At 36.4% G+C, this 25829-nt stretch overlaps 1 protein-coding gene across 2 annotated transcripts in view; it reads right to left on the reverse strand.

The window, feature by feature from the left end:
* Positions 1 to 25829, reverse strand: part of ANKS1B (ankyrin repeat and sterile alpha motif domain containing 1B) — a 449770-nt gene that overhangs the window by 225617 nt on the left and 198324 nt on the right. For both annotated transcript variants that reach the window (XM_075151688.1, XM_075151680.1), the window contains exons 13-14: positions 2570 to 3153; positions 881 to 953 (exon numbers count right to left, since the gene is read on the reverse strand). In XM_075151688.1, coding sequence (XP_075007789.1) covers positions 881 to 953; positions 2570 to 3153 — 657 coding nt within the window. The remainder of the gene's footprint in view (positions 1 to 880; positions 954 to 2569; positions 3154 to 25829) is intronic.

Below are 25829 nucleotides of genomic sequence, written 5' to 3' on the forward strand. Positions count from 1 at the left end.
TCCCTTCTTGCTGCCCAGCTACTGTTAAAATAGCTGTGTCAACTCTACTTGATTGATAAGACACAGTTTGGTCCTGTACAGATATAATGCTCCATAAAATGGATGGTTGTTAAAATACTTTTTAAAAAAAATTTTAAGCGATAGGGTACATAGTCTCCTGCCCAATACATAAACCCAAGTAATTGCATGCAATTGCTAGCAGGGATGTACGAGTACAGGTGAGTAAACATAGCTTTGCCTCAAGACCAAATTATTCAGACATACAAGTCAGTTTTCTTTCCATAAGTTAGGAAGAAGACATAGTAAAATACTCTGAAAAATTCTTATCAGCACAGTTGCATAGGTTTATGCTGACCAACAGGCTACTCATGACTTAGAGTTCTTAGAATTCACTGTGGTAGGGAAAGTTTGCAAATTTTCCCATCGTTGCTAACACCAGTCACTGGCTGTCAGCAACATTTTCAGCCCTGTGCCAAATATTTACTCGAAGCAGCATTTGATAATACAATGCTTTAAAAAGTGTCAGCAGCTATTGGATTATATATACTCAGGGTCCCACCATTGCAAACAAAAACTCAGTTGAAAAAGATTGGAAAATATCCCTCTAGTAGAAAGGCTTCAGTATGAAGGCATTAATGGAATATTTTTTCTGGTAAGATTTCAAAACAACATTAATGACTCCAATATGCTATTTAAAGTAACAGCTCCAGGATACTGGGCCTAATGCATCTCTAACAGTAAACAGCATTGATTCTATTCATGGTTATTCAAATACCTACAAATGATTTCAACACAGTGGGTTACTTAGCAATATCTTATCCACAGTTTCCCTATAGACAGTTAAGTCAAAATTAAACAATAGTTAGTTGTTTTTCCTTACTTGCAGTGTGATCATTCATCTCCCCCAGTCCAGTATTAATTCCAGCATCTATTGAACTCATGATTTTATCAATCTACAAAAGAGAGAACAGTGAAAACAATTGATGGGCCCCATCTTTGTTATTTTATTTTAGTTTTTCATGCATAAATTTATGGCATTATTACTCTTACTAGGAAAAGAACAATCAAGATTGCAAAATGCAAAAATCAAAGAAAGACAACTAATTTCTCCACTTTGATTTTTATTTGGCAACATTTCCACGCTAGCAAAAGCTAAAGCTTGAGACTAGTATTTCTTTTTCTACAGTACAGTTCCTTTCATACTGATGACTGGTCATCTAGGTATATCTCATTGTTTAAAACTACTTTGTCATATTTCAGTATATAAATACAAAGGAGAAAAATGCATATATTAAAGTATATGATGGAATGGATTTTAATTTTATAGGCTCGTTTGATTATAACTGTGAACCATTAGAGGTCTATTTAAGCAGTAATATTAATGCATAAGAATATTGGTTTGTGTGTTATAAAGTTCTAAAGCAATTGTTCAGTTAAGATTTCCAGAGAATTTCCTAGCTCCCTTTTTTCCATCTGCCCCAAGGCCACTAAATAGGCATGAAACATAGCTGTCCTCCCACACACGGCAGAATGCTATTGTTTGTGAAACAGCACTACGTTGATCCCAAAACTCGTTTGCACATTTCTAAATTACATATTGAACTTACTATGTCAAAACTATTATATCTATTTTATTTTCCGTAAGAACAGGACACAACAAAAAGTGAATCAAAAGGCTGGTGTTGTCTAAGAAGGCAGACACAGAGAAACAGGTTTTACTGAGCTTAATAAGAAACTATTAGGAAAACTATTTCCTTTTTAAAAACTATGTATTAGTCACTGGTGATGGGAGAAAACCTGGGAATTATGTCTAGAAAACCTGGGAACTTTCGTGTCTATGAAGAATCTTTTAAATTCTTGAAATTTAGCACAGGAGAAAAAAATAAACTAAAAATAAGGTGTCTAAAAATTATTTTAAATCTAGTTCTAAAACTAAAATAAAGTCTCTTGTATGAGCAAGCATGTGCACTACAAACTCAGTGTGGACATTTCTTTTAATAGTCCCAAATTCATTGCAGCTGTAAGTGTATTCCCACTTCACACAAGAGTCAGGTATATGCCAAGCATTCTGAACACAGGCTACATACCAGTTAAAGGACGAATTATATAGGGAGGGTTTGTGGAATGCATAATCAACTTAAAAATTTTAGACACACTATTCCTGCCATTTTCTCTTGTCTCTTTCTGGCGGGCATTGCCATGGTGGGAAATAATTAGCAAATATGTAAATAATGGGCATAGTACAAAGAATTTTACCAATTTTATTAGTGTCAGTGGTGAGGGCTTTAGTAGAAAATAATTTCAATGTCACAACAATTTGTAGAATTACTTCTGGTTAACTTCATTCACTATGGAAACAATAGACTTCATTAAGTGTGCAGCATTTTGAACAGAAATGCATTGCATTTTGTGCCAGCTGTTAAACTACCATGCATTACACTATGACATACTCTCTGAGGATTTGCAGCGTGGAAGATTCACTTTTTATTTCATCTCTGAAACTGAAAACAATAACAGCATTTTCACAATACCATATATTTGCTTATACTTAAAAATGAACAAAACTTACTTCTTCCCATTCTGATGTGAAGGAAGGTGTTCTCTCCGAATTCCCTTTGGAGCACTGTTGGTTTGGTGTGGGTTCACTCCAGTTGCTTCTTGCTTTTTTGTCATTTGGTGAATGGGTGATAAGATTAGAATCAGATTTCGAAACATTTTTGCACAAATGCATTTCAAGCAAAGTCTTTGGTAAAGATCGTATTCTCCCAAGCGTGCACGCTCGCTCCACAAATCCCCCAGTAGTAATAACCCATTGTTCACTTATCCTTGTTGACGTGCCAACCAATGTATGATTTTCTACTGGTTTAGTTTTAGTATGAAATATGGTTCTGTTTACAACTGGTGGCTTTTTTTTCTTAACAGGAGGATCAGTGTTGCTTTCTTTCCGTAGCTGTATCTGCTGCACTGTGCTCTTGCTCAAAATGCTTTTCTCTAGTGGACCACTGCACTGGTTTGATTTGCTGTACAGCTGGAGTGGATTATCAGGTGGGTCACACGCAGGTGATGATCCATGAAGTAAACCTGCAAACTGTTCAGCGGGGTGTCCTTCAGGAAGCTCGCTTTCAGTGGATGTTTCTTCCTGGCAAAGGCGCTCTGAAATGAGAGAGTTACCTTGTAAAAAAACAGGGTGATAATATACTGCAAACAATAAAACCCTTACTCCGCAAAATTACTTTTGTCATTTTGCTTGGTTCTTTCTTATGTACAGAAACAAAAGATACTTACGCTATGAATTGATTTATTAGTCTCTTAAAAACCAATTCTCTCCTTAAACTTGACTATTTTATCCTGACTGGTTGAAAAACAGCCAAAATCACTCAGTGCTACACATAAATTCCCGGAAAAAACAAATTTATAAAATAAAATAGGTCATTGCTATTCCATCAACTTGATGGTGTCTCTTTTAATTTGTTATTGAGTTGAAACGTGTACAAATTATACAGTTTAGTATAATGAATGAGCTAGTTACTTTATACGTAGTAAAACACATGAAGAACCAGTATTGTCAGGAGTATTGTTAGTAATTTTTCTTTTTATAGTCATTATAATAATAGTGAATTTACACGATGATGCCTTTTTATTGCCAGTCTGTAAAGAACAGATGTGAGTGTTGTTTTTATTTCTGGGAACTTTTGAGAATAGATTCAGAGTAATAGTAACCACTGGAAAAAAGAATAGGAAATCAAGTCTTTTTGAAACAAGTTTTATACGCAATTTAGCACACACACAAAAAAAGGAATTACAGAAAAAATGCACTTTTTGGCACAGTTCAGAGTGGATTATTAAAAATTTATAGCTCTTGCCTGTTGCTGTAAAGACTAGGAGAAAAAAAAAAAAAAAGAGACCTTTTCCTACCTGTGCTGTCTCACTTAAAGTATTGGTATGGATAACATCACTCTACCCACATGGCATTAATTTTGCATATTCTACTCAGAATAACTGTGTCCCCACTAACAGTTGCATCTCTATAACTGCTTCATTAAAGATAAATACATTCATCTCATTCCCGCTAGAAGTTGTATGTTCATATGTAGACTCTAACTGCAGGACTGTATGCACAGCACTAGCTACCAGAAGGAATCAAACATAGCATCATGTCATAATTTGCAAAGAAATTGAACAGTTTCCTCCTATTTGCTAAAATATCTGCTTGTAAAAAAACCCCACAAATCTCAAAATATCACTTCTAAAAGGAGGCAGTATTTGATTATATGAATGATAGAAGAAAGATTTTGGTGTGTACTTCAAAACACCATCAGCTCTTTTACTAGTCGGCAGTTTAAAAGTGTAAAATTATGTGTTTTTCTCATCTGTTAAAATATCAGGATAAAATTCTAATCAAGATTAGGAGTGCAGTCTAAGAAAATCTACTTTTCTTCTTTGAGAAAAACTGACTAGAATATACACTTAAGACATTTTGCAACTAAAAAGATGTGTTACGGCAAAAGGTTGAATGTGGGACGTGACAGAGCTTAAGTAATGCCAGAAAAGTTGGTTCGGGGGGAAAAAGCAGGGGAAAAGGAGGACATGGGACATTCTCACTTTCTTTGATTTCTGAAAGTTGCTGCAATTATTGTATGTCTGCAATTGTGAAGGTGAACTTAAAATGAAAAATAAACGATGCATATAATGTTTGACTTTGGTGTTTTTCCCTTACATGAGAAACTCAGTAGCTGGGATTCAGCTCCAAATTAAGACATCTCATTTTACATATCTACATACGTAAGAAGTACGTAAGCTCCCACCATAGTCAGAGATCAGGTGGATAAAGTCAGGGATCCTAGAGGGTGATGCCACTCACTGTATGTTGTGGCCGGTCAGCTGAATCACTCCCTGTACTCTGTTAACTCTATTGACTAGACTGCCAATGACTAATGGGAGATGGCATCCAGTTTGCATTCAGGTACGTACATTTAGATGTCTTATGAACTGAATTCTATTCTGCTGTTCCAGACATGAGTCTTAACAGTTGTCTACTGAACTTACCTAAGAGATAAATGATTTTGTCAGGACAAAGTAAGATAGAAGGAGAAATCAGGAAAAAGAAAAGCTTACAGACACCTGGATTGCAAGGATTTCACTAATATCTACATTATCTTCACTAATATCTTTACTACATCTATACTACTAAATAAAACTTTTCTTTGATACCTTTTGCTTTAACTAAGAGCTTTGTTAATTATATGACAAAGGAAGCAAAGATCTCATAGCTATGCCTTCTTCACCACTTGATTTTGAGCAATGCAAACCACATCTATAGTGGGCAATGAAAAAGACTGGGGTCGTCAGGAAAAAAAAAGTATGTGGTCATGATAAAGGTTAAGAAGCAAGTAGCATTGCATGCTGCACTGAAGCCCTAGAACAGGTTAACCAGAGAGGTGGCATCTCCATCCTTGGAGGTTTTCAAGAGCTGGCTAGGAAAAGTCATGTCTGATTTGATGATGACAGTTCCGCTCCAAACAGGAAGATGGACTAGATGATCTCCAGACATCCCTTCCAACCAATACTTTAATGATCCAATTATAATTCTGAATCTTTTGACTTTTGAATTGATAACTGTTAAGACTAATTCTCTTTTAATACAGATTTGTATTATTATTTGAGTTTCCTAATGCAGTTAATGCTTAATACTTTTATGTTCAGAGGATGAGAGTACAGAGATGGACTATACCACTGCCCTAAATAGTATAGTAGCTTACCACTCACTGCATTGTTCTAAAGAAATCATAGAAGGAAAAAAATAATCCATGCAATAGATAGTGATAAAATGATTTGCCAGAGTACGCTTTTCTTTCTCATTCCAAGTCAGTATTTCTTGACCTACGACCTGAAGCATGAGGTATTAAATAACCTCTTCAAACTGCACCACATCTAAAACTGCAACTACATGTCTTCATTGCTCATGTGAATGTCCAAGATCTCAATCTCAAAAACTTTAAGTATGAAAAACTCTAAACAGGATAATATAATGCTTCTTCTGTATCCTTGCTAAAATAGGCAACTTTACTTAAAAAAAATTCCTTCCTTAGCTTTTAATGATTACCGATATCTGAGATTGGTGTCTTTTTATCGTTGCATATTTCTGCCATAAATTTTAAGACAACTGATACTGAAATCGATATTTCTTCTGAGGCTTAGTAGTGATGCAAAAAATGTGATATTTTATGTATTATTTTCTGTCTGTTTTTAAACATATCAAAAATATTCTTGTTCTTTTGAATACTGCTGTGCACTGAAAAAAATCCTTTCATTAAGTTGCCTATACTGATGATCAATGTCCTGTGTGTTTGGAATTAATCTTAAATCTACTGATATATCTGAGAAATTCAGACTCTCCATTCCTATTGTGTTCTATCCCCTAACTTTATCATATGCTTTTGAACCTTTTCATTGGATGCTTTATTTTTATTTGTTTTCAACCAACTTAACTGGCAGTAAGAAACAATATGATATGCAATTATATTGCATAGATCTATACTCGGTGAACAATAAGTTAATCATACCAGTAAGTTAATCATACCAGTTTTGATTTCTCATGGGCTTTTGAATAAGTCTTCTGAGAATGGACTTTAAGAAAGAGCATGAGGATATACCAGGGAGAGAGAACAGGTGGAGAAGTTCAAGCTCTTGAATTGAATTCCAATGGAGAGAAGTTTTCTGCTTATGAGAAATGATTCTTTTTTCTTTTTACAACACTTATTTTTGTATTCTTAAAAAAAAAACAACAGAAAGAGATCTTTCTTCCTCACCAGATACTGCTTTTCTTACCACCTTATCTTTTTACTTGTAAACAGTATCCTAAACACCAAAACATAAACAGATGTCATTTCCACAGATCTTTAGTGTTATTACAAGTGCATGTACAGCTTACCCATCTGAGTGGATTACTTCTGAAAATCACTGTGATACTGCCATATCTGTGTTGCATGGAAAACATTTACATTTGGAACTACAAATAAATTCAGTTCTGCCATAATCTCAAAGCCACAGATACATATTGCTATTATCACCAGTTTCTATAGAACCAAATTGGCATTTAGGCAGCAGATTGCAATTCAATCAGCTATTTATTTACACACTGGTGCACCCAGCACAGTTGCTTGTGATACATATATAGAACTCTGTGGAATACCATTTCTCACTTTCAGTATTTGAGAGTTATAATTTACAGATGCTTCATCAAACTCACATATCTATTTTCTGAATCTGACTCCAAGACTACAGAGCACATTAAGAAAACCAGGAGCATACTAAATACTGTGAATTTTGCATTCATGTAAAGTTGGGAATTAGCTTATTCACATTTGTATCTCAAGAGATTCCATGTTCAAAACTAAAGTACATTCAGGAGAATAACAGTTGTTAATAACAGTAATGAAAAGAGCTGTAATAGATAAATTATAACGACAGAGTTACATCTTTAACAGGCGTTGCTGTTGCCACGGCACAAGTTTCTAATGTAAAATAAAAATCCACTAGAAATTTGTTCTATAGCTATGGTAACAACTGTATTGTGACACCTGCACTATTAATCTATTCAAGTTCTGTTTTCATTTGATCCAGAAAGCTGTTTTTAGCAGCACACTCTGCGCATGTGTAATATCTGCCCAAAAATGTATTCTCAACTCCCTTTTCCACACACTCACTCGATTGATAAAACTAACAGTCACAACTGAGTAATATTGGGAGAGTACCCTCTCACAGAAGGATGGTAAGCAAAGTAGTAATCTTATTTTTATGGTAAAGATTGCTTTGGACACACTAGAATACCTTCAGTAGTGATGATATTGGTTGTATTGCCAAAGTGATATCATAAAACGGGATGATGAGCAAGAAAAGGTGTAAGATAGAAAATTCATAGTATTTAAAAACTGAAGTTGAATTATTCAGGAAGTCATTATTTCACACAGCAAACAACATGGTGCTCTGACCGAGCTCCAGCTCTTTGATGGCAGTATGTTGGCTGCAGATATCTTTGATGAGGCAGTGCAATGTTTTCTCACTCTAGTAAGTGTTATAGCAAGGTACCATGGACCTGTGTGGGAGATATAACAACACGATTACTAAGCAACTAATGAAGAACGTGGGCTTCTACTGTCACCAGCAACAACACAGAAAAGGAGCAACAGTGTCCAGCCAGATTGCTGTTTCTCCTTCTGCCTCCTCCTAAATCTAAAGAAACCACCAGAAGGTGGTTTGCAAGGTTGGTGTCAGTGATCTCCAGGCTCTGTGCCCAGGTTCCAACATTACCAGCTTCTCAAAGCCGTACAGTCCCTTAGAAATCATAGTAAAAGCCTCCGTGGATTACGTGTTTGCTCTTACTAGCTTCATAACTGCCTATTCAATCTCCTAACATCACAGTCTGCACTTGACTACGTACTGAAGGATTTTACTGCCTCACTATCGCTACCTTCTTGGTAGTTTCATATTTTACTCATCTGTTTCACAATGACCCATCAGGAACTGCAAAAAATGAGAAAGATTTTGGGGAAAAATAGTTCCATATAGAGTTTTCTGAACATTGTTTCCCAGCCTCTAATGAAGAAAAAAGCTTTCCGTAAGGACAGATATTGGTTGGTAATAACTGCTAATTCTAAGCACATTATAATATGCAAATATACTTCTTGCTCAATATTTCAGCAACAGGAGTGTAATCTGGTGCAAATGGAGTTAATTTTAACTCCTATGGAGATGTATTGACTCTCCTGTAAATTTTCAGAAATTTGTTCTGATACTCGTAGAGGGGGACATAAATGTAATTTTTACATAGATCACATAAAGGGTTAATCTTTAACTGCAAAATTCAACCTAGACAAAAATATAAAGCTGCAGCTGCCACCTCCATAATGCCGTTTCCATGAGAATTTCTTTCTGTGTGACTATATAAGGCATGGTTCCTAGACGTCTTAATGACAGACAGCCTCTCATGAACCATCACATTTTACAGCACAAGAATCTGCCTTATACCTGCTCATCAAAATAAGAATCCTTCAGAAAACTAACATGTTAACATGTTTATGGACTAAAAATTTCAGGCGAATAACATAATGTTCAACATTCCCCAGGTGAAACACTGGACTAATTCAACATCCATGTTCAAGCTAAAATTCTACTAGAATATTTCAACTCTACCATGCAGCAAAAAGAAAAATACCCCAGTATTTGCTTGTAACACTCAAGCAATCTTTCATAAGAAATTCTGAGAAATGAATGGAAATTGATGCAAAATTTTGCAGAAAGATCACATATAATTGCATTGAGAAATCCTGTGGTAATCTCTTCTTGCAGGAGAAAGCTAGCAGTTGAGTGGGCTGTGGCTGTGCTCAGAAAGTACATGTTAATTTGACAATGTAGTACAGCAGGCAAAAGTAATAGACGAGGAAAATTTGGTGACACTCAATAACCAAAATCAGAGCAAAGCAACATGAATGTGACAGATGAGCTCTTGAAACCATATCCTTTTGTTGAAGACTCTAATGAAACCTTGTTAATTGTTCCACTCCTGATATTTCACACATCAAATGCAAAGAAGGAATGACAAAGTCCTCCACCAACTGGGAACAAAACTTACTAATTGTCAAGGCAAAGGAGACTGGAAAAATAACGGATGGTTTTTAGAATGCTGTTTCTAAAAGGAGATGTTGCTCAACAAATTCGACAGTTGTATTTGGAAGGAAGGATTTCCCTAAGTAACAATTCAGTTTCCCCAAGCATGAGACAAAACCAGAAAGAATACAAAATACATGTTCTGCATTTGCACTGATCATACACTTCTGTCTTTCCTAACCTTAATAAAGAATGTATTTCTGATCTGAGCAGTATTTTTAAGATACTTAAGATGTGATACAAAGTAGTTTGCCTCTCCTCTCCTCATTCCACACACAAGCTCGTCTATGCTCTGTTTCATCTTATAATTATGTTTCAAAGCCAGCAAGAATGGAATCAGTGATTTCATAAGAAATAATGTAAAATAAAGACCTTCCCCACCCCAAATGGCCTCATTTAATTTTTGCAAAATTTCCTGTTAGGAAGTAGAAACAAAGCTGTAAGGACAGAAAGTGTAAAAATATTAAAAATGTCTAGAAAATACCTCTGGCTGTAGAACTACAGTCCAGTTCTAGATGTAGATACATGCAGTCATGGAAGATTACATCCAGAACTGCAAAGTTTTTCAACTCTATGTGGAACATTTACTGAAATTTTATATAATTACTTACATTACTAAAAATCATGGTCTTTTAGCGAGCTTGCAAATCACTACATCTTTTTTTTTTATAAATACTGGGTGGGGAAAGTGAAGGAATAAAAAGTAGATTATCTATATTCATTTTCCCCTAATTATTTATTTGGGGGTTGCAAATGTGAAAGGATAACCATATAATTTCTTTTTAAAAGTATTTACAAAACATAAATGATCTTTTAAAAAAAAAATCAATCTAAATGATTAAGTGCAAAAGAATTTAGCTAAGAATATTAATTTTCTAGGCAGATTCACAATCTCTAAAAGATGTTTACTTTTCACAAATAACTGTAGTTACTTTAAAAAGTAACGTCACAAGCAGGGTGCTTAAAAGTAGATTCTGTGAAAAGAAGGGAAGAGATATGTCTGTGACTAAACACAGACATATATGGCCATTTTAGACACAGTAGGGTATCCAAGGTGACTGCAAGGGGTGACAGACGTGACACACAACTTACTGGAAACCTGGGTCTTTTTGAGAAAGTAGCTAGAGGCCAAAAAGGGTATCTGGAGTGTCCAAATTGGTCTAGACATCTCTGTTTAGGCACTTGAATTGTTTCTTAGAGGTCAAATGGTAGCAGACAAGGAGTACTCATGGTGGTACCCATGTAGACAATACATCTCAAAGAATCCATTACTGTAGAATAAATAATTCCTTGAAGCGATTCTGTGCATATACTCCACTCCAGATGACTCAGATACACTTACCTTAGACAGGAACTGAAAACTTGTCAGCATTTTAAGTAATGATTGTTTGATACTTCTACCAAACTAGCCATCAAGTTAAGAAGCCAGATCACCTGAGTGGCACAGAGCATGAAAGGTTGGCTGACCCCAGATATCAGCTCAAGACATTTTGGAAACATATGTGCATTTGGAACATAGAATTAACCTGGTATGAATTGACTATGACTGCTAGGAGAGTCAATGTGTAGCTTTATTAAGCTACTAGGATGCAGAAAAGCACTAGTTCAATTTCAGATTTAGTTATAGGAAAAACAAGCATTAGACTACAATACTTCAGACATGGAAGAGCAGTGAATGAACTTGGAAGACAATTACCAACTTTCAGGCTCCATCACAAATGACACTTTACTAAACTCTCTTACTAACACAGAGCAAAAAGCACCTAAAGAGCTAAAAAGACCAGTTTAAAAAAGGGAAGAGAAATGGTTAATCTGCAGCTGCCTGGGGCAAAAGTTGCAAACCAGCCTCTTTCAGGCTATTTGCAGGAGCATCTTGGTTAACTGGGTTTTACCAAAACTTATGGAAACTTCCTCCTTGACTTAAAAGAGCAGATATAGGTAAGAAAAGTTCATTTCAATACTTTTCTCTGACTGCTTTGTATACTTACGTGAATTAAAAAATATGATTATGAAAAACCGTGTGAATCATCAACTAGTTGCTGGTCACAAGCTCCCACAGAGATATTTCCTTGATATTTCCAGATATAGGTCAGTTCTTTTGCTTAGAAATGGAGGGTTTGCCATCCATGTTTCTGGATGGAACTACAGAGTGAGTTTGATACAGAGAGGCACAGTTTAATCCAATTAAAACCCTACTTACATAACTGGTGGAAAATTCACGCAACATCAGTGCTACATGTAGAAATCCTGAATGATTTAGGCTCTATTAGGATCACGTGAAAGTTAGAGGACAGAGTTTCATTTAGTGAATAGCTGGGGCAACAGAAAACATTACCACCCACCTGCTGCTCTTCAGCCAGAAGGTGTCATTCAGTAGCTCCACTGCCAGAGCTGTTTGTAAGAATGGCCTCTGATCTGCTTAGGGCAAATCAGCTGTGCCAATTTGGGTACAGCAGTTGAGTTCAGCTGTCTTATTTTGCTTGAGAGGGATTAGAAAGCACTCACAAAAACCCTTCGGCTGAAGGCAGATCTGTGAGTGGCCACCTATGAAAGAAATGCAATGACAAGGAGGTGCTGGTAACATCTTCAGTCACTTCCACAGAATTCTGCCATTCACGAAAGGATGATAGTTCTCTGCTACCTCAGGGTCAGCTCTCCTCTCTGAAACAGGTCAGGTGGATACCCCCCCAAGGCACCAAATAGTTCTGCTTTTCAAACATGTTACAACTACTGAGAAGACCATTTTCTTAGATAGGTGGAATAATGTGCATGATGACAATAAATATTAGCACGGGCTAATGAAGAGGACTAATTGACCAAGCTAAAAGGATTTAAGATAGTACAGTTTTCAAAGACATCCTCCAGACTGGTAGAAACACATGAATAAAATAATTTAAGAGTCTAGGAACTGTAAACAGGAAAACAGAATGAGTCTAAGTGATCAGAAACTACACTAATATTGGTGGGAATTGTCCCATTATAGACCCATAATCGATAGCACAGATTCTGCTCAAGTAACAGCCTGATCAGAATATCAGGAATAATAGGTTGTAGAAAACTCTTCCCCACCAGGGAGCTCCATCCAGTTGTTGGCACATCTTTAATAAGTACACAAAACTTCCTTACTATGTAATTAGATACTTTGGATTTAGAAAGCAACTTATTTTCAGAGATAACTAGATCTTATCTACAATGTCAGAGGAAATAAATGCTTCAATATAGGTTGTAACAAATTCATCAGTTCCTTAAACCAGGAGTATCTGAAGCAAGACAGGCCTAGAATGTTATTATTACTTCATTCTGCTCTAATTTACTTATGTTTCACTCCGTATGAGGAAGACTGATGAACAGACATCAATAATTATGTTTACCTGTGAACTAAGGACTCAGATCAGCCGGATCTGATCTTCCTATCATACATGTATTTCTGATGTTTAAGCAAGTGTGCTCACATTTCACCTGAGGAACAGGTGAGGAGAGAACAGATCACTTTGATCCTGTTTTGTAGATACACAGACAGGCAGAATCTGCATCAACAGGAAAGTCCCATGCAAATACCAGGTGAGCTGATATATGAACATATACCTCCTGCAGACAGAGTTGTGAATTCTATCTTGGTTTACCAATCTCATCGCTAGGGATTCCCATTTTCAATTGGAAACGTCAGATGAAGCTGAGGAAGATTTCACTTCATGTGGTAATGGATTCTCAAGAGAGAGAACTCTGACAAAGGGCAGGGAATTGCAACCAGGAAAGCTCAAAAATTGCATGGAATAATCCATATTTATGAACTGTAATATGCAACAGTTTTAAATGATAGCATTTTTTAAAGGAGGTCTGTATATGTAAGAGGGCAGAGATAGAGGAGTGGCAAAAAAGAAGTACAGATTCCCTAAAAGCTTTGTACAGTGATGATTGCTATTCAGACAGGCTACTATGAAGTGGATGCTTGTATGAATGCAGAGAAATAATTAGGGGATCACCATCATCTAAGTTTTTTATTCTTCCTTAGAAGAATCCCTTCAAAATCTTTGTAGAATGAACCAACAGTTAGAAGACTTACATTTGAAACAATTTGGTAAGCTCACCTGCCTCCTTCAAAGATCAGGGGAACTGAGAATGGAAATGACAGAGATGGCAAGTGTTTTTCATTGGATAGGTCATAATCTATTGGACCTCCTTGGACCCATCATTTTATTCCTAATCATTAGGACCTTCCTCTAGGGGGATGTTCATAGGAGATGCCTGGACTTCCTTTGTATTGAAAACAATGAACAATGAAGTTCTGTTCACAGCAAGGCCAATTTGTTTGTTGGCCACACCAGAGTTTTGTGCATGTCAAATACTGTCTACGAAGGTACCTGAGCCACCATTTGCCTTTTAGGTGTAACAGTCCCCCATTCTTCCAGTTCTGATCACTGTGGTCAGTCAGGAAGTAGATGGTTCTTTCATTCATGGTGTGGTTCCTGACTGTAAGGTTTGCATGGGTAAGGTGAAAGAACCTGCTACAGTTCTCTCAGCATTTCTCACCGAAAACTTAGAAAGGTTGCTCTTTCATTTCACATGACAACGAACTTCCAAACCTCAGTATTTTTCATAATAGAATCTCCCAGACAAAGATTTCAAACACTTCCTCAGTTTTGGATGGTAGAGTCAAAAGCTGAAGTGTTCACATTTCTCCTTTGAGCTTTTAGGATATCTCTTTCTGTTTCTGTTTTGGAAAGGGACTCACTCGCAGCAGGTATATATTAATTTTGGTGAGAGTGGCCTGCTTCAAACTGTCCCTTCTGGAATATTTGTTTTCAGTCACTAAGAAAAAAGGTCTGAGCTCTTGGACTCAGCTTCCTTGCACAGACTCCCTCTCCACTCCTTCTTTCTCCTTCTTACTTCCCAAGAAAAGAGAAATTATTAAAACTGACGGAATGGGTAAGTTCTTCATCAGTCAGACATACAAAGTAGGAAAGAGCAGACCTACTGTTTTCTCATATGCATTGTTCTGTAACTTGGGTCCTAAGTTGCCTCTTACTTCCATAGATTAACACATTTGTACTGTCTTTAAGCCTCAACACATCTTCCTGCAGAGTATTTCTAAAATGTGGCCTCTACCTGCCCAGCTAAAAATTGCTACCCAAATCATTGATTTGTATCTATTAAACTTCAGGTCTTCTGATCTTGACCCATTCAAGAACTCTTCTACAAAAGTCACCTTCTTGGTCCATTGCACTGAGCATGTTACATGCTTTGGTTCTCACTGTTACTTTTAAGGCAATTTGTGGCATACAAATTCTTTCTTAATAAAGCTTCAAAGTCATCAGACGATTGATTCCTGTCTTTCATGTGCTGGCAATGCCCCATTATTACTGTTTTGCTATTTCTACTTTTGCTAAGAAGTCATGTAGCAGAATTGAATTGTTCCAATATTTCATGATTCAAAGGGACTGTAAAACAACTGCATATTGCTGTAGAAAAATTAACATTGGTATACATTATGTTGCTGAAAAAGACAATTCCTTGCATTGCCTCAAGCCCACTGTTGCTACTATACAGATCTGTGGAGGTTCAGGATCAATTTGTTTTGAAATAACACTGATTCTTCCAGTGTTTTCTTGGATGAAGTTCTGCTCCAGCAAATTGTCTAACCTACCAAACACACTCAGGAAAACTGAGTATGCAGAAGTAGTTCATTAAGTCAACCATAATTAACAAATAATTGCAGAAACAATATTACAATTGTTTTAATTAGCATATTGTTCATTTGGAATAAATTGGAAATCAAATGATCACAGTCTCCTGAGAAATTTACACAAGTCCTTTTTCCTCTCTTTAAAAAAGCAAACAAGCATCACTAGCAGCTCCACATATCACACAGCACCATAACAGATGCCAGAACAAAACCTGGCAGATGTGGGTTTTTTCTTTTTTTTTTTAAATTTTATTAAAAAGCTTTTATTGTTAAAATAATGAGAAATGACAATGAAAACATTTTAACCACTTTTCTGATTAAAAGCGGGCAAACACCTTAGTGCTTTCCTTTTGTAACTAATAGGAAAGAAAAAAGACAGGGAGAAGAAGGGAAGAGAGAAGAGAGTAAGAATAAGAGGAAAATAAAGAAGCCATCCTGAAGACCTAATGATTCTAAACCCAGAAACTTCTGATGAGATTTTCAAATTACAATTAGTCCTAAAAAGGACTTTTTTAATGTGCGAAGTGTTTTTATTTTTTTTTTATTAGTTTTCAAAAATCTCATGAAGATGATACGAAGATAAAATGACAAGTATTTAGCCAATACTTGTGTCTTGAAAGCATAATATATTTAGGTTAGCACCTAAGGTAAAGAAGCACAGTCAGAAAAAGTTGAGATGGTCACTCCTGGAATAGATTACCTTGAACATTATAGTATTATTAGCACTTCAGCTTATGATATTTAATTATTCTGCCTATCTGCACCAACCTAAATGAAAGAAGGCTGATGAGGGCGGTGGGAATAAGTGACACGGTATTTCCGAGGAGAATGACAGGAGTTCTTAAACGAACAAGGAGTGAATTACCAACTGGGACGTGTATACTGGCCTCTTACTAGCCCAGTTAACACATAATTGAATTTTCTTCAGGTGTCTTGATGGAAAACAATGCATTAAGCTATTAAAATCTTCTCTGCTCAGAGAATAAAGGGTGAGCCAAAATATAAGTAATTGGGATAGCTACAGTACTGGTAAACAAAGAACGAATCTGTGGAGAGAAAAGAGGCATATAGGCTTTTTTTTTGAGAGCAACTTCCTTTCTTCCAACCTTCTCTGTGAATATTTATTATAACTTGGACAAACTTTAAAAAAAAATAACCATCTACAAATATATGAGGAAATATACTATGTGTTTTCAAACAAAATTAACTTCACAGATATGACAATTGATCAGTGAAGTTTAAAAGTAAATGTTAAGTGAAACTTGATTTAAGTTCACCTAACCTCTCAGTCTGACTGTCAATGTAAAGACTAAAAGTCTGTAATTTGCAAGTGGCTTCAAAATCTCTCTAATCAATCTGAACTTTGTTTTTATCATTTGATAGCAGCCCAAGACATGCAGTAATCACAATAGAGAAGTACAGAAGTCTGAATCAAAGTAACTGCCTGCTTCTTAATATTGGCATCTTTCTTATACTTCAGTTAAACCATACTTTATGCTAAAGCCAACACAACAATGGTTTTACCACATGAAAGACAAAGATTCAGCATAAATCAGTCATTTCCAAGGTCTGATACTTTTTGCCAGTTTTTGAAGTCAATTCATTGATAAAGACTATTAAAAAAGAAAGACCATCACACTTGTACAACTTTACTTCACAATTGTCAGGTGAAGAGTTGCAGAGCAATATGGTTTTTTCCCTACATGGCGAACCCTCTAAGAATTCCTGTTGAAAAGTAAAAACTCTAAGCCTTTTTGTGGTATGAGTTCTCCTTAATTTATCTTGACAGTTAGAGAGACTGACTCAGGGCAAGTAAAAGTATTTCATCTTCATTGTGGGTGTAGAAGTATCACTATACACCAAGATGTGAGAGGTGTATAGTGGGGAGGTGATTTTGCCCCTCTACTCCACTCTGGTGAGACCCCATCTGGAGTACTGCATCCAGCTGTGGAGTACTCAGTACAGGAAAGACCTGTTGGAGCAGGTGCAGAGGAAGGCCACAAAGATGATCAGAGGGATGGAACACCTCTCCTATGAGGACAGGCTGAGAGAGTTTGGGTTGTTCAGCCTGGAGAAGAGGAGGCTTCGGGGAGACCTTATTGTGGCCTTTCAATACTTAAAGGGGGCTTATAAGAGACAGACTTTTTAGTAGGGCCTGTTGTGACAGGACAAGGGGTAGTGGTTTTAAAATAAAGGAGGGTAGATTCAAACTAGATGTAAGGAAGAAATTTTTTACAATGAGGGTGGTGAGACACTGGAACAGGTTGCCCAGAGAGGTGGTAGATGCCCCATCCCTGGAAACATTCAACGTCAGATTGGTTGGGGCTCTGAGCAACCTGATCTAGTTGAAGATGTCCCTGCTCATTGCAGGGGGGTCGGACTAGATGACCTTTAAACCATTCTACGATTCTATGAATTTTAAAGATAGGCATCAGACAACGACTCTTGGCTGGTTAAAGTGGACTAGAGTTTAAGGCAATGCTAGTCTGTCTTTTCCTGAAGCTGACACGTATGGTACAATGTCTTTAAAAAGAATACACACACAGCAGTTGGTAACTCAAATTCATAAACTTAACGTCAGAAAGAGCCATTTGTACCTGTCCTGCATATAAGAGCACAGAATAAGGAGGTTCGTCTCTGTCGTGGTTTAACCCAGGCAGGCAGCCAAACACCACGCAGCTACTCGCTCCTCATCCCCCTCTCCCCCCAGTGGGACGAGGAGAGATTCGGAAGGGTAAGAGTGAGAAAAACTCGTGGGTTGAGATAAAGACAGTTTAATAGAACAGAAAAGGGAAAATAATAATAATAATAATAATAATAATAATAACAACAACAACAACAACAACAACAACAATAATAATAATAATAATAAAAAAAAAAGATGATGATAGAATATACAAAATGAGTGATGCACAATGCAATTGCTCACCACGCGCACTGACCGATAACCAAGTAGCGATCGCTACTTCCTGGATCACGCCTACCATTCATATACTGAACATGACATCACATGGTATGGAATACCCCGTTGGCCAGCTGGGCCAGATGTCCTGGCTATGCTCCCTCCCAGCCTCTTCCAGAGCATGGATGCTGAATGTCCTTGACTAGCCCTGCTAGCCAGGGTACTTAGCACCAACTAAAAACATCAGTGTGTTACCAACATTCTTCTCATACTAAATCCAAAACACAGCACTAGGAAGAAATTTAACTCTATCCCAGCCGATACAGGACAGTCTCCCTGAACAATATGCACATCCAATAGCAGACCCAAAGGATTTAAAAAAGAAGATGAACCCAGTTCTTAGGCATTGTACAGATCCGCTAGTGCCCCCACTCCAAGGACACTAAATATGAAAATCAGTTTTCAGTTTTAATCACTGGATCATTCTTTCACAATTTAATGTTTATTGAAGTATTTTAAAAGGCAAAGCCCCTATGATCTCACTTAATTTCTGTTTCACACTGCACTCTAAATGGAATATACAAAAAAGCTGCTTGAAGATTTTTGGGAAAAAACAAAAAAAAAGAGAGGACTTTAAAGAAGAGCTAAAATGCCTGAGAAACAAAAAATATTCAAGAATAGTGAATTAGAAAAGGAGAGTAGGAAAACACAGAAGTGGAAGCTAAGGGGGAATCTGAATTCTAATTCCAGGGAACTATTGCATGTTACCAGAACTGTACTGCTCTGCAAGTGCTTTCAGTCTTCTTGCTACATCTGTACCTCCTGTCAGGAAGCTCATTTGATCAAGATACTGAAATTAGATAGCTCTGTCTTTCATTTCTGCCATGTTCCTCTCCCATATTATCACAGTCACTGCAAATCTAAATTACTGTCCAGGTGCAAGTTGAGGTTTTCAAATAGTTGTTGGACACTTTGTTGTCTCTCTATAGCTCAAGTGAATTGAATGGAGTTGTTAGTTTTACTGCGTACCTTACCTGAGGTCAATCATGTTTAAATGCAACTTTTCTTACACAAATAACAATGATGTTATTTTTGGTATTACATTTGATTTTGCTGCTCTAATTAGACCTAATTAGACAAATCTAATAGCTTTGTCATAGACACTTTCTGGCATAAGTTATAATAGTGTTGTCAGTATCACAATCATGACAGTCATGGGAAAACGTATGAAAAAATCAATGACAAGTTTAAAGCAGCTGAAGTACCTTTGAAAAACTATATATTGACTCAATTAAAAATAATAGAATAACCTCAAATACTTTTTAGTTATTCTATGATGATAGGTAGTTTTTCTTTGCTATCATAATTACATGACAGATATCTTTTTGTATTAAAGCTTCATCTTCCTCAGATGTTTAGTTGTGTCAACAGTGAGTTTTCTTAACATTTTCCATGTTCACTCACCAACCCTTTCAGCTATGCCTTGTGGGAAGCCCAGCCACGCTGTTCTGAGTTGTAAACCAGGTTGTAAAGACAATTGATTGTTAAGCCAAGATAACCTTCAGTCATGAAGCCAGAATTTTTTCAAAGTAATCAGAGACACCTTCTCAGTCCTTATAAACTTATTCCTTTGCTGGCCAATCTTACGTATGGCCTATATTTTGACTCCTGAACAAAGATTACTGTATTCCTAGGTCTCAGCTCAAAATCCTCAGCCCCAAGTGCTTTCTTCTCTTTCAATCATTGCAAGTGTCTAGAACCATATGAAAACAGACAAAGAAACAAGATCCCAAAGCAAAGAAATAGTACAAAGCTCAGGGAGTAAAAAGCTGGAAGCTTGGCTTCCAGCATCGCTGGAAGTGGATACCAAGATCATAGCTGATCTTTGCACCAACACAAGGAAAAGTCACCACTTTGGGACCTTGAAGAGAAATCTTCAAGAATTCCAGTAATATCTGAAAAACTGAGGCTAAAGGAGGCAAAGCTTAACCAAGCAACACTTTGAAAAGAAGCCAGAAGGGTCAAAGCGAAGGAACAGAATACCAAAAGTATTTTTGACCTGTTTCATGAACCCATGCTTTTCTTGTGAATTAGAAGATAATCATGCGTACACTTACAGAATCTACTTTTCCTTATGCTAACTTTACAGAGAGAACTTCAGCCTTAAAATATAAAGTCTCATCCTACATTCTCATGTGACTACAAAAGCATTCATGGAGGTTACACTGAAGAAAGAGATAGGAGTGGAGGGAAAAGGGGGAAATAGTTTAATCAGGTAAAGCAGTCATCGTGTTGTATCACTCTGTAGAGTATTACAAAATCTAAGGATGAATTTTAGCCTCTTCGCAATGCCCTCCAGCCTTTTGATGAAAAGGTTATTTGATGAGCTACGAAATTGCATACCCTACCTGCTGCATTCTTCAGAAAATGGAAACACTGACAATATGCAGGTCCAATGTTTGTGACAGAGCACAAGAAAAGTTTCAAAGTGTTATGCCTGAGATTGTTATTGTTCTGCTTCCTCTACAACTTCAAAGACTGTTAATAGAATTAGGCTCCCACATATTCTTAAAATAAACTGGCAAACTAGGCAGACTTCTTTCTTAATTTCATGTATAAACACCAGGATTGATTTGAAAGCATCGGTCCTAACTGAGTGCTAGATGTAGCTATCATCCCTTGCACACCCTCTACGTGACTAAACAATGCTAACACAGGGATACCGTGTAGAGCCTTTACTGTAGCACTTCAACAGCACCAAGAGCACTTAATTGACAGCTGGGATCTTAGAGACACCAACAATCATTTTTTAGATGTAGTTCATCTTCTCTCATATCCCACTCCAATGACACATCTGGCATAAAAAGGCACCACTCTCTACAGTGGCCTCCAAGCAGTTGCTTCTAATAATCCTGTCTCTAGCTTGAAGATTTCTATCTTCTTACAAAAAAATTTCCTTCCCACAATTTCAGTGGGAATATTGCAAATCTGTCAGTAAGAACATTGTAAATGTTTCTCTCATAAATCTGTCATCATGTCAAATTTCCACTATCCTAATTTAAGAGTAGTTTTCAAGGTAACAACTACTTTTGCTTGAGAATTTGGGAACGTGAAGGTGCTTTCTTGGAAGATATCTTTGCATGTCTGACACAGACTAGCTGAATAATAATAACGATTCAACTACATTCACCAACATGAAGCCATTTTGTATTGGAATAAAAATGTAGTTCAGCTGATTTTTTCGCAGTAGAACATTCAAAACCTACCAAATCAACACCTGAATGTTTAGAAAGAAACTTGATTTTTATATATTCCACTGGAGAGGAATCGATTTTCTTGAAAGAGAACAATTATTTATTAGAATTTTACATATCGTCAAGAATTATGTAAATGAAGAGATTAAGATATAGGTCATTTATTTCTGAAGAAAACATTTTTTGAAGTATGCAGGGAGAAAAATTGAATATAATTTAAGCTTCTAGTCTTGGTATCAAGCTAAGGCTGAGTCATAAAATTATTTTGAAGACAGCTGTAATGATATAAAATGTTACTGTGTACCAGCTGTTCCCTGAGAGTATTCTGTTAAGAGATTGCCCCTTCTAAATATAAATTATGGTATCCAGTGAAAAATCTGAACTACCTGAAGTGGTAATTTCCCTTCCACTAAGGGAAAATAAGGTTTTACACAACCCCTTCTAGATACAAAAGAGGATACATAGACCTTGTTTATGAAACATAGACAATGTTTTCTTTACCTAGTTTAATGGCAGATTTGCTTCTTGTCTGAAAGACTCTAGATGATGGAAAAAGTGTAAGAGATGAAAACTAATTTGACTGAAAATAAGAGTATGTATTGAAATTCTGTAAAACATCCCTCTGCTCAAAGTATTAATACAAGTGTACACTAGAAATAAGCTCTGCAGGCATAACTGCTTCAACACTGTCTTGTTTAATGGCTGCATACCTGCACGTCTACAGAGAATCCACAAAAATCACTTTATTGTAACTTAAAATGAATACCTTTGTTTGCATCAAGTTCTCTCATTAGTATTTAACACTGCAGCTGAATCATGATAAGAAGAGAAAAGGAACAGGTGATATGAAAGGTCAGCAGAAAGGAATAAAACCAGAACTACTTAAAGGGACGTGAGATGTGACCACGCTGCATTCACAACAACTACAGTGCACTGTACAGATCACAATAGCTTTAAAAAAAATCTACACAGTTACAGAAATCTCGCAATATCATTGCAGTGCATAGAACAGGCTGTGAAACTCGCTCCAAACCCCAGACCAAATTAGCCTATGCTATGCTGTATTTCAATACCAGTTCTCAAGCTAGAGGCAGTTTAAAGATGGCACAATTGCCAGTTTTGTAGAAATGTTCTCCACAACGTAAGTAAAATACTGGGGCTGCCAAGGAAGACTAAGGGAGTTAGGTTTTGCCTCAACTTGCCTAGCTCGCTCAGATACCTTTAAAAATACCAACCATTATATTTTTTAATTTAAAAATCCACAAGAACAATGTTACAAATTATTAAAAGCAACCTATTTCTCTTAATGGAAGGCTGTCTAACTAAAGCAAATCATTATGCAGAAGAGAACACTATAGTCTGAAGTAAAAACTGCTATATTGTGACTCAGGAGTTACTCCTAGCCTTTTCAGTAGTTTACCAGGTGACTTTGGAAAATCAGTTTAGTATTAGTTTGCCGGAATTTCCTTGGCTGTGATAATACCAATCCTTCTAAAGGGCTTTAAGACCTCCTAATGAAAACAGCACTATATGAGAGCTAAGTATTATCAGCATCTTTTACGATGCTTATCAGACTTCACCACAAATCCTGAATTTTTTCGGAAGTCCTTTAAAAATGCTTATACTGTGCCTTTATGCTGCTCTTCTAATGTCTGTAGGTATCTTTTTTAACATGAAAGGAACTGAATAAATGAGAAAACAAATTTAACTACGGAGTATACAAAGTGTCATTATATGTATAGTAAATTGAAAAATTAGAGAATGTTTTATAAAGCCCTTTGGCTATAATAATGATGTGTTACTTCTAGGCACACATACTTCAAAAAAAAAAAGTGAAGTTTCATGATTATGGTTTAACTCTAATGGAATGATTTTAAAAGATTTAAAAGATTTAAATGATTAAATATTATTTTGCAAGACATGACTATTTACACAGTATGATACAATGAATTTAAATCAGAGGCAGATGGTACCTAGTATTCTTACAACTGAGAAGACTGGTATGTCAGACAATCTAGTGTTTTGTTCTGTTTAAGACAAATAGGCTCTCTGGGTCCTTGAAAGCCATTTTTTACTGGAAGGGGAGCTAGAAATACAATGTTCATTTAAAAGTTTATTTATTGTGCTTGCAGCAACTACACATAGAAAAGTATGGAGAAAATTTTTTTGTATCACGAGTCTGCAACAAAGTCATAATTGCCAAGTTCAATTAATTACCTGACCTTTTTACGATCTCTTTCACAGCAACCCATTTAGCTCTTACGACTTCTATTCATCATCACTTTTTTTTAATAAAAACTGTATTCATCTTCTTTAATGCTGGCAACCAAATCCTTCTGAAAATCCCCAAATTATCCCAGCAGATACGACCTTATTTCAGAAGCTGTGGCCAGCTCACTAACGAGCTATGACAAAGCTGACCACTGACAAGATAGCTTTCTAAAAAACAAAGCAATATTTATTTAGAAGAGACATTTTGAAGAAACTATCTTGTAACATTATAAATCCCTTATATACATGTCTAGGTAACTAGGCAGTCATTGAGCTTATTGCCTAGAGCCTGATACGATTTAAGGTCACCTGAGTGACCTAAAGAATTTAATTCCAAATGAAAAGTCACATCACCTGAGATTTTATACCCAGCTCAGTTACGAGAGCTAACCTTAGAAAATACTAGTCAAGACACTATCAATGCATCTGTGAAACTTCCATCTAAAACACTGTTCTTAACCTTCCCACTGCACAGCACCAGGGTATCAACTCTGTGCCGTGCAGTCTTCTCTCATCGCTCCAAATTATGATCCCAATCCATATCGTCTGCCTCCTCCCCTCTCCTACACATTTAATCTTCCCAGAAAATGACTCAATCCCTATGCTTTCTAACGCTTCTTATCTGACATCGCTACCAAGGAAAGCACACCAAGAGCCAAATGCTGCACAGCTGTGTCATGTGATTTATCTAACTCCCAATGCAACTCTAAGCCTAATATCACCATGCAATGTCATGCAAAAATAGAAGTTCAGGTCTGAGATACAGTCTTACTTGTCAATATAATTTTTGTCTATTTAGTGCATTTTGTCTATTTAGTGCTCTCTCTCAGGACTAACTGGTCCTCACACAGGTCTACAGATTAATTGCTTCTAGTTCCTGAATTGTTGGTTTTATCTTCACATGTTCATTGTAAAATACAGAAATATTGTAAAATGGGGACAATACTGACCTTTGTAAGATGGTATAAGAAATAATTAATACAAATACAGAACTTCTTACACTATCATTAATGTTAAAGATTATAAAACTATCTTACATCCCTTTCTTTACTGAGCACCATCTGTTTGTCTGTGGATTGAGGAAAAAAGAACATTTATATTAACTCAGAGCGACTGCTTTTTATTTCCAGGTCTTTGTTTTCTGGGTTTCCTGGACTTATTTTTTCTTATTCCAATAGTGGCTAAAACTTCACAGAGAAGATGCTTGTGCTGTACCAAAACATGTCATTTGTATTAACTACCATCCATTAACTTCAGTTCCAAGAGGAAAATGTGACATTGATGGAGGAATACCATCATTAAAGGCTGCACAAAGGAACCCGGGTCGCGGTCACTGCATCCAGTCCTTCATAAAAACAGGCACTGGTGCTGCAGAACATCAGCACTGAAGAGTTCAGAGACCATCCGCAGACATGCCATGAACTACAAGTCCCAAAACAGCTCCTCAAAACAATTTAAGACATACAGTACAAAAACCAGAGCTTACACTGCAGTAAATTGGCAGGAGAGATCAAGAATACTTCAGATGTCCTTGGCTCTTTCATCCCCACAGAATTCTTTGGGTGAAAATACCCAGAGGATTCTCTGATATACCTAACATTCATGAAGCTGTTACAATAGTTCCTGACTAATCCATATAGAGTTAACATCTGCCACTTTTCAATATAATATTCATTATTTCCAGAGTGTCACATTTCTCACAGAATGACTACAAAATAATGATCTTGTGGTAATTTTGCTTCTGAGAAAACATAAAATGGTGATAAACTGCCATTAACTTTGACATGTGAAGCCTTGTGCAAAGCCTACTGAAGTCAATCAATATCTGATACTGCCTCAGAACAAATTTAAGGACTGTATTTCTCAACATGACCACTTGGTTTAATTTTTTTACGTTTTATTGCTAATATGTTTTATTACAATTAAAATTTGTGGCTTTAATGAATAGCTAGTAAATAAAATAGATTCTCAAAGTATTTTTAGAAAAACTCATTTTTTCCTAGCAATACACAATTACAACTGCCAGAATTCTCTGGCATTTTTCAGCAACAGA

Source organism: Calonectris borealis, chromosome 1, assembly GCF_964195595.1.
Source record: "Calonectris borealis chromosome 1, bCalBor7.hap1.2, whole genome shotgun sequence".
NCBI lineage: Eukaryota > Metazoa > Chordata > Aves > Procellariiformes > Procellariidae > Calonectris > Calonectris borealis.